The sequence below is a fragment of the Ammodytes marinus genome (genome assembly GCF_949987685.1).
Source record: "Ammodytes marinus genome assembly, chromosome: 17".
NCBI classification, from domain to species: Eukaryota; Metazoa; Chordata; class Actinopteri; order Uranoscopiformes; family Ammodytidae; genus Ammodytes; species Ammodytes marinus.
In genome coordinates this window covers 6,886,333-6,902,078 of record NC_137221.1, presented here as the reverse complement: position 1 = coordinate 6,902,078, position 15,746 = coordinate 6,886,333, and the positions used below count along the sequence as shown (strand labels likewise).

Sequence of the window (15,746 nt, the reverse complement as noted above, 5' to 3'; positions counted from 1 at the left end):
AGAAAACATCCGAAACATAAAACACTAAACCTGAAATATTGTATCTGCTTTTATTATGATAACGGCAATGCTCATATGTAGCCTATAGACCCGCCTACCCTACTCAAGGGAATAATAAATGAACTATTTAAAACCCTCCGTGGATTAGCTAGAAAATACATAATCACAGAGCTGAAACTGAAAATAGCTGTTTTTCTTTCCCTTTTTTTAGATACATGGTTCTCAGGACAGCCTCTCTACAAATATTATATGATGTTCTTATATGACGCATAAAGTTGTTTGAATTAAAATGAGCTAAATCTTAAATATCTAAAGCAAGGAAATTTAGCAGGAATATTCATCCACAAACACCAGATATAAAAGGAAAACACTGGCAGGAATATTTTATTGCATTAAGAGGACTTTCACTTGTTATAGAATCTCCATGTGAATAGGGAAACGTTTTTAACTTATAGATATCATCATGAAACTTTGCCAGTTGATTAATTACATTAAAACAATAATTTTTTGTATCACAATGTTTTCAGATATGTTTGAATAAGTATGCAAATTTGGCAATATCTTACTTATAATATGTAAATTTGAATCTCTTTAAAACTAGAGTCTCAGCATGTTTAAAAAAAAGAAAATGTATCATAAATCAGACAATTCTTCCGTGATAACCTTCATAATCGTGCTAAGAATTATTGAGGGAAGTTGACTTTATGTAAGTGCTTTAGAAGTATATATTTTCGGAGTATTTAAAAAGCTAATGTTGAGATGATGGTTGTTAAAGATGGTTGTTTAGGAGAAGTTTTGAGTGCAGGACTTTTACTTGTTGTGTATTTTTACAGCTATTAGTACTTTTCTTCCTTGACAGATCCAAATACTTCTTCCTATTCCTGGGAATGAGTGAGACTAAAGCTATAGTGCGTCATTTATGTCGTCCCCATGAGGAATTCTGAGTAATTACAACAACACTGTCTGTGAATCTACATGAGCTAAGCCTTCGGTGATCGTGCATGGATTTTATACCATCTGCTGTGGATTTTTGTTGTCAACTCATTCGGCGATTGCTTGAATGTAACCGACATTAATTTATATGAAAATGTTACGCGCTATAGCTTTAACAGTCACACAAAGCAGATACACAACACTGCAGCTATGTCTAATCTAAAACCGGACACCCAAAGGCCATGCCTATGGTGGGGTATTTTTGGTATGGAGGGCAACAAACCCGGGGGGGGAGTGACTGTATTTGGAAATGTAGGTGGATGCTGGAGTTGATTGGGAAGGAGTGGCTCACACCCGTCACCGCTTCGGTTTAGACTCTGGTTTCCCCTGTGAAAATGAAATACACACACAGACTTAAACACACACACACACACAGCACAGTGACGGACTGACACAGAGGGACTGAGAGACGAAAGAGAGGACAGCAAAAAGGAACCAGAAAGATAAACGTTAAAGACGTTAAAGAGAGAAACAGGAAGAGAAGAAGAGAAAGAACCAGGAGGGAGAAAGAGGTAAAATACTTCTTAACTGATGCACTTTTGAATCCAAAAGCTTTACTCACATTTTTATTTTTGCATTTAAGTTCCATGTACGTCAAGGAAAAACTCATCAAACTGTCTAGGTCCTAATAGACAGAAACAGCCAGTGGAGAGAAGTATAGATTTACTCTACAACTGTGAGTTATCAGTGGTGCAACATACTCAGATATTTTACTTTAAGTTAAAGTAGCAATTCCACGGTGCAAAATTTCTGCATTTCAAACTTTGACTCAAGTAAAAGTATTAGTATATTAACTTCAAAATAAAGTACCAAAGGTCAGAGCAGAATGGCCCATCACAGAATAATGTATAATACTGCATCATAAGTATTGATGTTTCACCATTTTAAAGGAGCATATATTTACTGCAGGTTTTTGAATTTACCCCGAGGCTAAATTAACTTTCACCTTAATAATACTTCATAAAGTATCATAAATATTATGTTTTTTTTGATAATCTAAATCTGCTAATTTAATATCAAGGCTCAATATTTGAGTGGAGTAGATTTATGCCCAACTATTTTACTTTTAAATACATAAATGAGTTAGTTCATCTTGCTGATAATACCTAAAATACTTGAGTGCCTCTTTCACCACTGTACATCGAATGATCATGTAATGACATCACAGTATTAATTTGTAATTTATACTGATATTTATATTTAACTGGGTGGAAACAATGTGACGCAGCTGTCGTGCACCACAGCGGGTTGTCAGTTCAGTTTCCAGTCGTTAGAAGTGAAACACACACACACACACACACACACACACACACACACATACATACATGTTGTGTTGGTCAGCTCCTATAAATACCCTCCTGAGATAGCAAAAAGGAATTCAGCTATCTATTGGAGTGGCTCGCACAGTCTGTGTGTGTGTGTGTGTGTGTGTGTGTGTGTGTGTGTGTGTGTGTGTGTGTGTGTGTGTGTGTGTGTGTGTGTGTGTGTGTGTGTGTGTGTGTGTGTGTGTGTGTGTGTGTGTGTTAGTGTGCAAAGGTAACGCTGCAAGGCCACGCTTGCAAAGATCTTTAGGGACAGCGGGTGTCGTAACAACACTAACACTTTTTATCTGAAAGTGCTTGTTACTAGGGACAAACCCAAAGAATATTATCAGTCTCTGCAGTTCCCCTAATGGTGATTTGAGTTTGTGTTAATTCTTGCGCCCCCTTTGGACAACAGCGGTAGTGTTTTTACTACGCCAGCTGTAGTTCCTGGGTGAGCTTACCCATGACAAAGGCATTAAGAAAAACTAGATAAAACTAGAATTCTTTGCACTCGTTTGCTGTTACATGTAATTCATGACCATCAGAGAAAATATTAGACTGTTTCAGAAATATTTAAGAGTTCCTCGTAGCACCTTTAACTCTTGAGCGTCTGGTTTTTAAGCTTTTTTTAGTCCTTGTTTTTGTATCTTCACTGTTTTGGTTGACTCTCTGGGCTCTCATGGCATTGTTTTTTTTCGGCTTCAGCCCAATGTACACAAACCGGCTCAGCACCTAGTAGCTTAGCATACAGACTGGAAACAGCAACAACTCCTGGCTCTAATACAAGCTTTAAACAAATACTATAAGATTCTCGTCATACCAGAACTATGAACGTCAGAGTGTGTTGAATAGAGCAACAGGTCTCATTGTTTATATTTATTTCCTCAGAAGTGACTTCACTGATGTCTGGTTGTTGACACGTTTCACTAAACGTCTAGTCTTTACAAATTAGTGCTTCTTTGCTCTTTTCAAACACAGCTTCACTCCGAGGCCCAAGTTTAAAAATAGAAATGCCTGGACCAAAGCAGATATTTCTGTTTCAATTATCACACATCACCACCTGCCAAATACAAATTACTGTATGTTTAGCCTCATGACGATAACATACACCACGGTTCCTCTCTCGACAAGACACAAAACAGCTTTAAGTTTACGGAGTAGACTCTGTATTGGAATTTAAACGTAGCAGTTAATATGAATTTTGTCGAAAATAAAAGAAGAGTCACAACTGGGTTTCAAATTGATCCAGTTAAAGGTGCTACCAAGAGGAACTTTTAAATGTTTTTGAAACAGTCAAATTTTTCCACTGATGATCATGAATGAAATGTAACAGCAGAAATAGACCATCAATGCAAAGAATGCTATTTTTATATAGTTTTTCTTAATGCCTTTGTCATGGGTACGCTCACCCGGGAACTACAGCTGTCGTAGTAAAAACACTACCGCTTTTGTCCAAAGGGGGCGCAAGAATAACAACAAACTGAAATTTCCTTTAAGGGTGTAAATAGATGTTTTTTAGTAACGAGAAGCACACATGTTGTGATCCGCCATCAGGGTCTTGCGTATATTGCATGCTACCATAACATTATATTGACCTTATTCAATAAGGACAGATTTAACCAACTAAATCTCCACTGTATGTATAATTAGAGCCAGATCATAAAGTTCTTCCAGGAACCTGTAAAATAAAGCATCACGAATTGGTGTTTTGATTTACAATCAGTTTATTGTTTTTCCAGTGAGGAAAGTGCTGTGCTGTTGTTTTGAAAGGAGATTCTGTTGTTATTTACAGTCCCTGTGTTAGTGATGGGGTAGGTGTGTGTGTGTGTGTGTGTGTGTGTGTGTGTGTGTGTGTGTGTGTGTGTGTGTGTGTGTGTGTGTGGGTAGTAGGGGGTTCGGAGGTGATGAGGTCTGTTGCTCTCCACGGCCGATGAAAGAGCAGCTGCTTCGCTCCGACCTTGGTCCAGATATTTCCGAAGGCTGATCTCTCTCATGCCACAGAATCACTGAGCGAGTGATTTGTTTGTCTGATGCGTCGTAGAGGTTTTGACTTTACACTTCATGGACATGCTGTACTTTAGTTAACTTACTTGAGTGTTTACATATCATATTACTTTGTAATTCTACTCCACTACATTTCAGAGGGAAATATTGTACTTTTACCCCACTGCATTGAAATATAGTCGATATTAACTTAACAGATCAAGATTTTACTTTAAAAAACATATGAAGATCTTAATTAATACTTTAAAGTGACTATGAGGAACTTTCAGTTTTCGTTGATTTTAGTGGCTCTCTTGGACAAAAACTGTAGTGTTTTCACGACACCAGCGCCTGCTGTCCTAAACATCTTTGTGAGGGTTAGGAGGGAGTGAAAGAAAAGACCCAAACGATGAGGTGATGTATTTTTATATGTGACTACATCAGATTAATAATGGTAACATGACGATGGTGAAGCAAAGTAAAAGACAGGGTGTTCTGGTCTGCCTGCCGTAAATCGTTTTGTCTGAGTTGTCGGATTCATTACCGAGTAAAGGCAAATAATAATAACTATACAAAATAATTATTATTTTACAGATAGTCTCGTTTGCTGTTACAGTACATTTATAATCATCAGAGAAAAAATTTGACAGTTTTATAAAAATGTAAAAGTTCCTCATAGTCTCTTTAAACATTAAACAAGGAGTTTACATTTTCTGGCACAGGATGTAAAATCCTCTATTCCAGACTCAAACACTGAACAACAACCACAAAATAATACCTATAATATACAAGTTAGAAGTCACAACATTTTAAAAAATCATGTGAATTTTATGAATAAAAAAATTGCATACATTTCATATATAAATTACAAAGCAGCTTTATTCATCCAACATATTCTTGTCTAGTCACAGGCCTGCATATCTTTTGAAGTCTACACAACTTGTGCTTATTTACACCATTTAGGATATCATCTTTATCTTCCACTTTGTTGTTTTTGAATCAATGAAGAACGTGTTTGTCATCATCCTATCTGAATTTATCACCTCCCCACTTGTTCTTCACATTCTCAAGTTCACAGGCTTCTGATAAACTAACACAAACCTTGAAGCCCAAAGGTTTTGAGTGTCTTCACTTAGCAGCATCTTGTATCGTCAACACTACTCAACCCTATTAGCTATTAACTACATAATAATAGTGTATAACCAGAGCAGACTGTATAACCAAACAGTCTATGTGTGTATCTGGTACTGCTGAACGCTGCTGTTCCGACATCCCAAATAGCCCCAACACTGTAACTCTGAGCCTTTCCTCTACATATGACACCCCACAACAGCTGCGTTAAGATCCTGTCTCCGTCCGTCTATGGCCTGTCCATGTGCCGGGCCAGTTAACCAGCCAACCAATGGCTACTATTTAAAACAAGTGCCAAGTTCAGACATACACAGGCATAGCGAATGGGACGAGAGGGTGAAAGTCATGTGCACGTGTGTGTTAGTGTGATGGTGGTTCACTGTAGTCGTGTAAGTTTACTCAAGTTAGCATCGGGCTGGCGTTCAGGTTAGAGAAGCAGGGACACTAGTAGCAGCTTAAATTGTTTGTCAAGGGTTTTCCCAATATTCCAAGGGCACAATGTTCCCTGGATGTAGAAGTCATCAAATGGGACATTAATTTAATCAGTGGAATTGAAAGTTGAATATAGTTTTGTAACAATATTCAGAATGATATTCAGTCAGTGATTCTGGAGAACATCTTTTGTCAAAGTCACTTTTTGTAAAAATTAGTGAATATCTCCTCACAATCCGCTAACTGCTGTATGTACTTTGTGGGCACTGAATTTAAAACCAAAAAAAAAAATGGTATGTTGCTAGCTATGGTCTGCCCTCCTTTGTTTACATACCCGTTTACAGAGCCTAGGATAAACAAGGATGGAAAGTCATGATAGGAAAGTAGATGAAAATTGAATAAAATAAAGTAAGTAATTCTCCACATTTTGCTTATTCGTCTTACTACAGTGGTGAACTCAAGAGGGCTCTTCGCCTTGTGTAAACAATATACAATGGCTGCCTTGACCTCTTATAAGTATACAGTTCATCTACCCAACGCTGACCCAAGACATACTTCAGTGGTGTCAAATTAATATATATAAGTACACAGCTAGTGTAGAGGTGATCTCTGGGGGTTACTTTTCATTTCCATCCTGACACAGCACTGAAGGATATCTCTGCTCTCGACAATAACAACAAACCAGGACCCAGGAGGAAAGACCATCACAGCAGGGAGACTTCATAACATATCACTCACTTAGTACCAGAACTTCATGAGCTACTTTTTAGCTCTTTGACATTTGTAGCTGCAATGGCCGTTTTTGACATTTGAATTATTTTTTTGCACATGTAAAAAAGTTTTATTTTTCCCTTCAACCAATATAAACATTATATTGCCATCTATCACATCCTCTCATCACTGTGCCAAGAGAAAACAATATTTTGGATATAAAATTGGAATTTGGTATTTTGTGGTGATCCAATTATTATACAAAAGGTATCATAGTTTCAGTCTTGGCTTGTATTGTTCCTATGTGAAACCTTTTTCAAGCTTTCACATATGAATTTTGGTCTGGTCTTATCTTGCAAAAAATTACTTTTAATCTTTTCCTATTATTGATTTTCAAATGAAATTACAAGAATCACAAACAAAACAGAAGCAATTCCTTCCAGCAATGCAATGTGTCCACAGAAGTTGAGATGTACAGTATGCCTCTACTTGGCTAACTCCATGTTGTTTATGTCAGACAGACATGTCTCCTCTCTTCGCATCAACACCCAAACATGATCCCTACATTCTCCCTTACAGTCAACACTGATCTGATGCTTTCTGCAGACCGCTGCTCTTTGCCATCATGAGTAAGATTCCTAAGTTGCGTTATGGATGAAATACACAGCATGTAAAGTGTAGCACTGAATGTTGTATGTGTGTGTGTGGGGGGGGGGGGTGAGGAGCTGCTGTAAACCACAAACACGACCCTGCTCTTAATTTCTGGACAGTCACTCGCACCTGTCATTCCCTCGGCGACCGGCCCATAGCGACAGAGTTCGTTGGTGGATTTAGAGAAAGGTTTTGGCTCTTGGTCTGTGTTGTGTTCAGAGATTATCAGAGTTATGAGCATCTGTCATTGTTGTGTCCTCCAGCGACCATGTTTTCAAGTTCAACAATAGAACAGAGTCCAGCCCGCGCAGCATTTAAATACACAACAATAAAAGAAAAGATGAGAATAAAATCTAAGGACAGATACAGGTCTACTTAGAAAAAGTCGAGTACAAGATTTAGGCCTATAGTTACTTACTGAAGTCAAAAATAACAAGGTGACCAGTTTAAAATGTTCACATACTGTAGTAGGCCAGCCCTATATTTAAGAAACTAAACTTAATTTTGTACATTTTGCCATTATTATAAATCTCATAACACTTAGGCTTCCATTGGGCTACTGATGATTCAAATCTTTTTATTATGAACAGGTTTTTAAGTGTGATTTCACTAGGCTACCAACACCATGTCCAGACAGTTTAATCTTGCTTTTGCTATCTAATCCATTACTGTGAACATCATGTTTGATTGACATTAGAAAATGATAATAACATCTTTGTCTTTCTGTTATTTCTGTTCCAGGGGCTGTGCTGTGTGAAACCACCAAACAAAATCCTACACCAGTCGTTCCATTTAACAACATCAAGCCGAAAGGAGTTGTCTTTTATTAAGTAAGTAAATTTAGGCTAAAAAACCTACAAGGAAAAAACCCAAGATGGCCCCTAAGAAGAAGGCCTCCCGTACTAAGAAACCAAGCATAGAAACCATCGATGAGGTTGCTGTGGAGACGGCCCCAGTCCCCTTAAAGGTGGAGAGCCGCGGTGACGGAGTGGTCGTCGTGGAGACCTGCGTGAAGAAGATCGAGCAGATGGCGGCGCTGGACATCGCTCAGCTGAACAGCATGAACCTGCCGCTGCCGCCGCCCGTCATCAAGCCCGGAGAGAGAGGCCTCGGGCTGGGCAGCGAGCTCACACGGCCCCTGCACGGCAACGCCATGCTGGAAGAGCTCAGCAAGATGCGCCAGGAGAAGTAGGTTCTGATATCTATGTGTTATATATTGTGTTTTAGGAAATCACGATAAAAATATGCCACGGTACAATTATGATGCAAAATTGTACGATACGAAACACTTACCATACCGTGTACCATTCTGTTACGGTGCAATTTTTAGATGCGATACAATATCAATCAGATACAGTAAAGTTTGGATACAATATTATTATGATGCTATTGCAACACATTACCAGTGCAATGCAATAGAGTTATGATACAATAAAATAATGATAAAATGTATACATACAGCAAAATACAATCCAAAATACAATACAGTTAGGCCATAATACAATTAAATTCCGATACAATTAAATTACAAAAGTGAACAATATAATTTCAATAGGCCTACGATTAATTTATGATGTTGTAGCCTGAAGTTACAATTCTGTGAATCACAAATATGCTTAATACAATACAATGCTAATATTCTACTGTAGTGTCACAAATATAGTATTATATGATCCATTGTTCTACTTGTGTTAATTATGTTATAATATACCATCCCCCTCTCCTCATCAGGTTCCTGACTGACCTGGAGTTGGCCTGTAAGACTAAAGCCTTCGACGTGCACAAGCTGGTCATCTCCTCCGTCAGTCAGTACTTCAGGGAGATTCTGGCCAAAGAACCCGGCATGAAGCGCCTGGAGCTCCCCTCCATCTCACCCCTAGGTAGGACGTCCCACTGTACATCTACAGCATTGGTATGAATGTTGGTTTAATGTTGTATGTGGATGTCTGTTTTTTTTATGCACCTTAAAGGTGCTCCGAGGAACTTTCAGTTTGTGTTCATTCTTACACCCACTTTGGACAAAAGTGGTAGTGTTTTTACCACGCCAGCTGTTGTTCCTGGGTGAGCATACCCATGACAAAGGCATTAAGAAAAACTTTATACAAATAGCATTCTTAAGACTGATGGTCTTGTTTGCTTTTGTTTCATGTCATTTATGATCATCAGAGGAAAAATTTGGCTGTTTCAGAAATATTTCAAAATTCCTCGTGGCACCTTTAAATCAAATGTGTGCCTCCCTCTGTCCCCCTCTCTCTCCAGGCCTGGCCAATGTGATCACCTTTGCCTACCTGGGCCGTGTGCACATGTCCCTCTACACCATCGGCTGCACGGCCTCGGCCGCGGCCACGCTGCAGATCCCGCAGCTGCTGAAGATGTGCATGGACTTCCTGCTGGCGGAGCTCAACGTGCAGACCTGCGTTTACATCTGGAACATCGCGGCCGCCTACGGCTTGGTGCCGGTGCGCGACGCCGCCAGACGCTACGTCCTGGATAACTTTGTGCAGTTTGCCGACACGCCGCTGTTCACCCAGCTGACCCTGGAGCAGATCACCGCCTTCCTGCAGGACGACTCGCTGCTGCTGCCCTCTGAGGTCACCGCATTCCAGGTCAGAGGTCAAACTTTGTCATATATTATTATTTTAATGTTCAAAATTGTAATTTGGGTTTTTACTAGAAACTTTTTTAATGGTGTAATGTCCAAAATACCCCTAAAGATTTCTCACAGAGGAATGAATGTCCTCTTTTAAGCCTCTGTCTGAAACGCACCGTTTTAGAGCCTGTGTCTTTTAGCTACGCCTTCATAAAGGGGGCATAGTTTTTCCACTTATGACTTCAAAAGAGATAAATCCGACTCCAGTTTTTGAACAGAGGTTTTCAGAAAGGTGGAAATGGAGTAAAAGAGAGGGTTATTTTTTCCTCATTCTTTGGGAGTCTGTTGGGACTCATATTAATGGTGAAAAAGTGCATTTTGCATAAAAGATGGAGAACCCTAACAGGTCCTCTTTAAAGGTGAAAGGTTGTCATGTGTTTCTAGGTAACGCGGTCAGGGGACCCAGAACAGGAATGCCTTCAGGTCTTCTAAGAGGCGATCGCTGCCTCTTCAGCATTAACTCGTCGACCCTCCAGACCTTCCTGCTATTTTCACTCCATCCTAAAAACAGACCCCAGACCAGCTGTTCAGAGCAATACGCAGATCCATGAATCAAAGCATTGACTGAGAGCAGAAAGTTAAACTCACTGCACGCAAGACGGGAGTTTGTTTATTAATATAACAACTTATTTATAATAATTCCATGAAAGTTAAACGAGGAAACAGCTGAGAGGAGCAGCGATCGTTGTATTTATAAACTGGACTAAATGTGAGTCTGTGAATACCAGACTAAATAAAAGTTAACTTAATTTAAGGGTTCAAGTGTGTGAAGGGCATTGGCGTAATTCTGAACAAACTTGGTAGAAAAATGGCCGATAATACTCATACATTTATTTTAATTAGCTGTTTTATTACCTTCGAATGAGCCTTTTATATCTACAAAGGAAGCCGCCATGTTTCTACAGTAGCACAGAACGGACAAACTTAACGGCCTTACACATTTTTATATATAGTGGGTGTCTGACGGAAAAACACCTGTTGGAAGACGAAGAATAACTTCTATAGAAAAATAACTAAATACGTTATACCTCATCACTTTATATTGTGGAAAGACTTGAGGCAGTGGTGGACGATGCCATGTTAAGTAGCTTAACTAGCTTCTTGTCCTTGAAGGCCACTGTAGCTTCTGTTTTTTTTCCCGAGAGGGACAGGTTAGCAAGGGAGTATCTAAAACTTTCACCAGATTATGCCAAAGTAGGATGATCGATTACTACACACTGCACCTTTAAATGATTAAGAATAAACTCTACAGCTCTGTAAGAAGAAAGCTGTGCTGTACAGTAGGCTTTCTTTACATATGAATCACATTTTGTATTTAAAGGTGCTCTATAAAGATAATAATATTAAATAACTAAAAATCTCTCTCTCTCTCTCCAGCTGGCTATGAAGTGGCTTGACTTTGACGCCTCCCGCCAGTCTCACTCCGCGGAGCTCCTGTCTCACATTCGCTTCGAGACGATCCCGGCGAGCGAGCTGGTGAGCCAGATCCAGCCGGTCCCGCGCATGATGATGGACCCGCAATGCCACCGCCTGCTGGTCGACGCCATGAACTACCACCTGCTGCCTCACCAGCAGAACACGCTGCAGTCCCGCCGCACGCAGGTCCGCGCCGGGCAGCAGACTCTGCTCACCATCGGGGGACGACCATCGCTCACCGAGAGAGCCCTCAGCCGCGAGGTGAGGGGTTTGTGTGTGTGTTGGGTTTAGGGACGGTTAGAAATTTAAAAAAGTTAGGCTAGGAAAAACTCAATATTTCAAACTAAATGTCACACTTAATTTGATTTTTTAGGTCAACTAAAACTCTTTAAAGTTATAAGGGAAACTGCCTTAATTTGAGCCAACACATTATCGTTTGTTGAGATAACATAATAACATTTATATGAATTGTAACTTCACATTTTGAGTTCAAGACTATTTCCTTAAAATTTAGATTTACCTAACTTTTTCAATTTCTACAGTGATCTCTATGTGTTCACTACTTTAAACAAGGCCCTCACTGACCATTGACCCTTAACCCTTAACCCAGGTGCTGTGGCGGGACCCCCGTGAGGGAGGGGCCGCCTGGCGTCACCTCACACAGCTGCCGGCGAAAAGCTTCAACCAGTGTGTGGCGGTGATGGACGGATTCCTGTACGTTGCCGGGGGAGAGGATCAGAACGACGCACGCAACCAGGCCAAGCACGCAGTCAGCACCCTGAGCAGGTGGGAGCGGCTACACTCTGATATAGTCACCTTCTAAATGTACTGTGCATGCGTAATAGGCCTGAGGGGTTGGCAGGGACCTACATACATAATACATGGGTCAAGATATGATAGTTATCACGATACATTGTGATACGATGCATTTTACGATGTATTGCGATATTCCACATACATACTAAAATACAAATTGATATGTATTGTCACCCAGGAACTAAAGTAGTAAAACATTACAGCTTTAGTCCAAAGGGGGCGCTAGAATAAATACACCCTGAAAGTTCCTCGGAGCACCTTTAAACCACATGTCAGTCAGTACTCAGGCCCTTTTGACCTGTCGGTGATCCCTCCCTAACTCTTCCCACTCCCCAGATACGACCCTCGCTTCAACACCTGGCTGCACCTGGCCTCCATGCGTCAGCGCCGCACACACTTCTCTCTGGCGGCGAGTGGCGGCCGCCTGTTCGCCATCGGAGGCCGGAACGTTGAGGGTCTCCTAGCAACCATCGAGAGCTACCTGCCGTCCGCCAATGCATGGCACATGCGTGCACCCATGGAGGTCAGTAGGCCTTAAGTCATTTTTTTTCGCTCCATGATAACAAAGCAGAGTGTATACATTGTAGGGATAAATGGTGTGGGCTGAAGCCGTAGCTTATTTTACCTTTTACCCTTTCAACATTTTATTCAAATTGTTAATTGAACAAAACAAAACATTGGACTAAACATAAATTATAGAATATAGTTTGGATTAAAGTAATCATATTATTGTATAGCATAGATTATACTTACTATACATTTATATACCACATATCATATATCCCAATCTTACCATATAATTATATTTCATAATCAGGCGCCGCGCTGCTGCCACTCCAGCGCCACCCTCCCGTCCGGAGACCTGCTGGTTACCGGCGGTTACATCAACTGTGCCTACTCTCGCTCGGTGGCGCTGTACAACGTAGAGACCGACACCTGGAGCGAGCAGGCGTCCATGGAAACGCCCCGCGGCTGGCACTGCTCCGCCACACTCGGAGGAAAGGTGTGCACTTTATATTTAATTATTTCTTGTATAGCATCTTTCTTAAAGCTTTAGTGCAGAACTTTTTCACAAAGTTGATCAAGCCTATCAGCTACACAACACTCTCTCTGTATTAAAGTATGGCAGTGTTTAGAAACTGGTTTCGCCCCCTGACACTGGCGCAGGAGCTAAAGTAGTTAGTAAGTTGTAATTACTCAGAATTCCTCATGGGGGCGACAAAAATAACGCACTATAGCTTTAAAGGAAGTTACTGACTTACAGTCTGTCTGATAGGAGTCTGCAGATAGTTCCAGGGTGTCTGGGCTCTAACAGATATCTCTCCCCCAGGTTTACGTGGTGGGAGGCAGCCAGCTTGGGCCGGGCGGAGAGCGTGTGGATGTGCGCTCCGTGGAGGTCTTCTCCCCGGAGACTAGCGCGTGGACCCGGGCCGCCCCCCTCCCTCTCGGGGTGAGCACGGCGGGCCTGTCCCCCATGGCCGACAAGCTGTTCCTGCTGGGCGGCTGGAACGAGGCGGAGAAGCGCTACAAGGCGGCGGTGCAGAGGTACGACCCGGCCACAGACAGCTGGTCCCTGGCCGAGGATCTGCCCGAGCCCACCGTGGGAGTGTCCTGCTGCACGCTCACTCTGCCCCCGAGACACGCCCCCCGACGATCACAGCACCGCAACATGCCTAGCAACGAAGAGCAGATACAGCAAGCGGCCAAGAACCGGAGCAGAGAGAGCAGCGTGGCACCGTCACAGATCATCGCCGTGTAGCAAGAGAGAGACGGGAGAGACTAGAAGTTTAACCTCCAGAGAATACATCTGGATCATGTCTGCTATATGGGGGAAATGCAACTATTAAAACTGATATTTAAATAGTTTTTTGTTTATGATTAGGCCTATAGAATTTTGGACGTGGTAAACAAAAAAGAGGACAAATAATAACAGTCGTTAGGTGACAATGCAACTACATATTAGGTTATATAAATAAAACGGATTTGATTATATTTAGATATGTTTGTCCTTCATAGTATTATTTACTATATTTATAAATAAAAAAATATATTACATTTGTATGAATGTAAAAGAGACAATGAGAACTTTAAAATGTTTATGAAACAGTTGAATTTTTCCTCTGATGATCAAATGCCCTGTAACAGCGAACGAGACCATCAGTGAAAACGACGCTATTTTTACATACATACATTTCTTTGCTCTGGTACAATACCCACCAACTCAGGCAAAACGATTTACGGCAGGCAGACTAGAGAACTTTAGGACAGCAGACGATGGTGTTTGAAAAACACTACCGCCTTTGTCCAAAGGGGGCGCTAGAATCAACAAAAACTGAAAGTTTCTCATAGTCACTTTAAATAAATTATTGGTCCTCAAGTAAAACAACTTTACTTGACATCTGGCCTACAAAATTATAGTAACAAAAGAAATACGTTTATTTTTAAACACAACCAGATTAAGACCCATGAAATGTCCATGCATGTGCTGGTTTTGCAAAGTTGAACTTGCATCATCCAAAGTCCCGGGAGGTTTTACAAAAGTGGGAACGGAGAAGAAAATGTTTTAAAGGGTTGAATCGTAGAGTAGAGCAGGAGGAGGTGAACGGAGGAGGAAGATGGTTAAAGATGGCGGCTGTGTGTTGGAGCGGCTTCGGGTAGAACAAAAAACGTCACTGTGAATCCACTGGCAGTGTGTGTATAAAGATGTATCTAGGCAGAGTGTGTGAAAACAAAGTGTGAATGTGTGTGTGTGTGTGACAGAGATGAGTGAAATGAAACAAGGAAATGAGCAAAAAATAATAATAGGCTACTGCAAAAATCAAGATTTCTCACAAGGACCGAAGCAGAACGACAATAAACAAAGTTTATCGATTATTTATTTCATGGATGTGTGAGAAGTAGAGTAGCTTAATTATTACAAATGATATAAATAAAAATATGTAGAAGTAGTCCTTAAAAAAATTATTTTATAAGTGCAATGGAGCAGAGAGGAGTGAGAGGTGAACACAAGAGGAAGGCAAGGTGGGCACAACACAGGTGAAATTTACATGGAAAATAACAGACAATGTATAAGAGTGACACTGTTCAAGAGACTATACAGAAAGAAATGCCTAGAATATGAAAAAATAAATAAAAAAATTGTAAAAAATATATAAAAACGTAATATATTAAGAATTAATATATTAACATATAAAAATGTAGGCTAGGTAAAGCTCACCTTTGTTTGTGTGTCAAACGTTTGCCACCCTCACGAAAGATCCTCAATTTTTACCGAAACTATAAGACGAAATGAAAGACTGAAGAACCAGTGAGGCCAGCAGGTGGAAAGAAGGCAATTAATAGTTATATATAAAATATATATAAATATAAATATTGTTTCTGACGAGGTACAATGGGGCTAATGCGGCTCTTTTGATTGGCTGAATCCCTCTGTATTGGTGGACGAGAGGCTGGTCACTGAATAAAAACCAAAATGATCAAAACAAACGGATTGTCTCGTTTTTGATTCTTTTATTTACAGACGGAGCTGCTGGGAAATGTACACAAACCCAAAGGAATGAACCAGCATAGACTTCATGTGCTGCAAGAAACATGGTTCACATACAACCGAGCATTACATTCAGTCATAAAAGCGATTATGTCCAACTGAAGGAGTTTGT

At 40.5% G+C, this 15,746-nt stretch overlaps 1 protein-coding gene across 1 annotated transcript; it reads left to right on the top strand.

Moving 5' to 3' along the window:
* Positions 1-1,371: 1,371 nt before the first annotated feature.
* klhl43 (kelch-like family member 43) lies at positions 1,372-15,549 on the top strand. The gene is made up of 9 exons (XM_080045259.1): positions 1,372-1,505; positions 7,947-8,393; positions 8,937-9,085; positions 9,465-9,811; positions 11,233-11,532; positions 11,882-12,057; positions 12,424-12,610; positions 12,905-13,090; positions 13,418-15,549. The coding sequence occupies exons 2-9, from the start codon at positions 8,080-8,082 to the stop codon at positions 13,844-13,846; spliced, it is 2,088 nt and encodes a 695-aa protein (XP_079901385.1). The 5' UTR covers positions 1,372-1,505; positions 7,947-8,079; the 3' UTR covers positions 13,847-15,549.
* The last annotated feature ends 197 nt before the right edge of the window (positions 15,550-15,746 follow it).

Excerpts from the sequence above, each read along its gene's own strand:
- klhl43 (XM_080045259.1), top strand. The coding sequence starts at position 8,080 with ATGGCCCCTAAGAAGAAGGCCTCCCGTACTAAGAAACCAAGCATAGAA. Across the intron at positions 9,086-9,464 it reads CCCCTCCATCTCACCCCTAG|GCCTGGCCAATGTGATCACC; the intron begins GTAGGACGTCCC and ends CTCTCTCTCCAG. Across the intron at positions 11,533-11,881 it reads AGAGAGCCCTCAGCCGCGAG|GTGCTGTGGCGGGACCCCCG; the intron begins GTGAGGGGTTTG and ends CCCTTAACCCAG.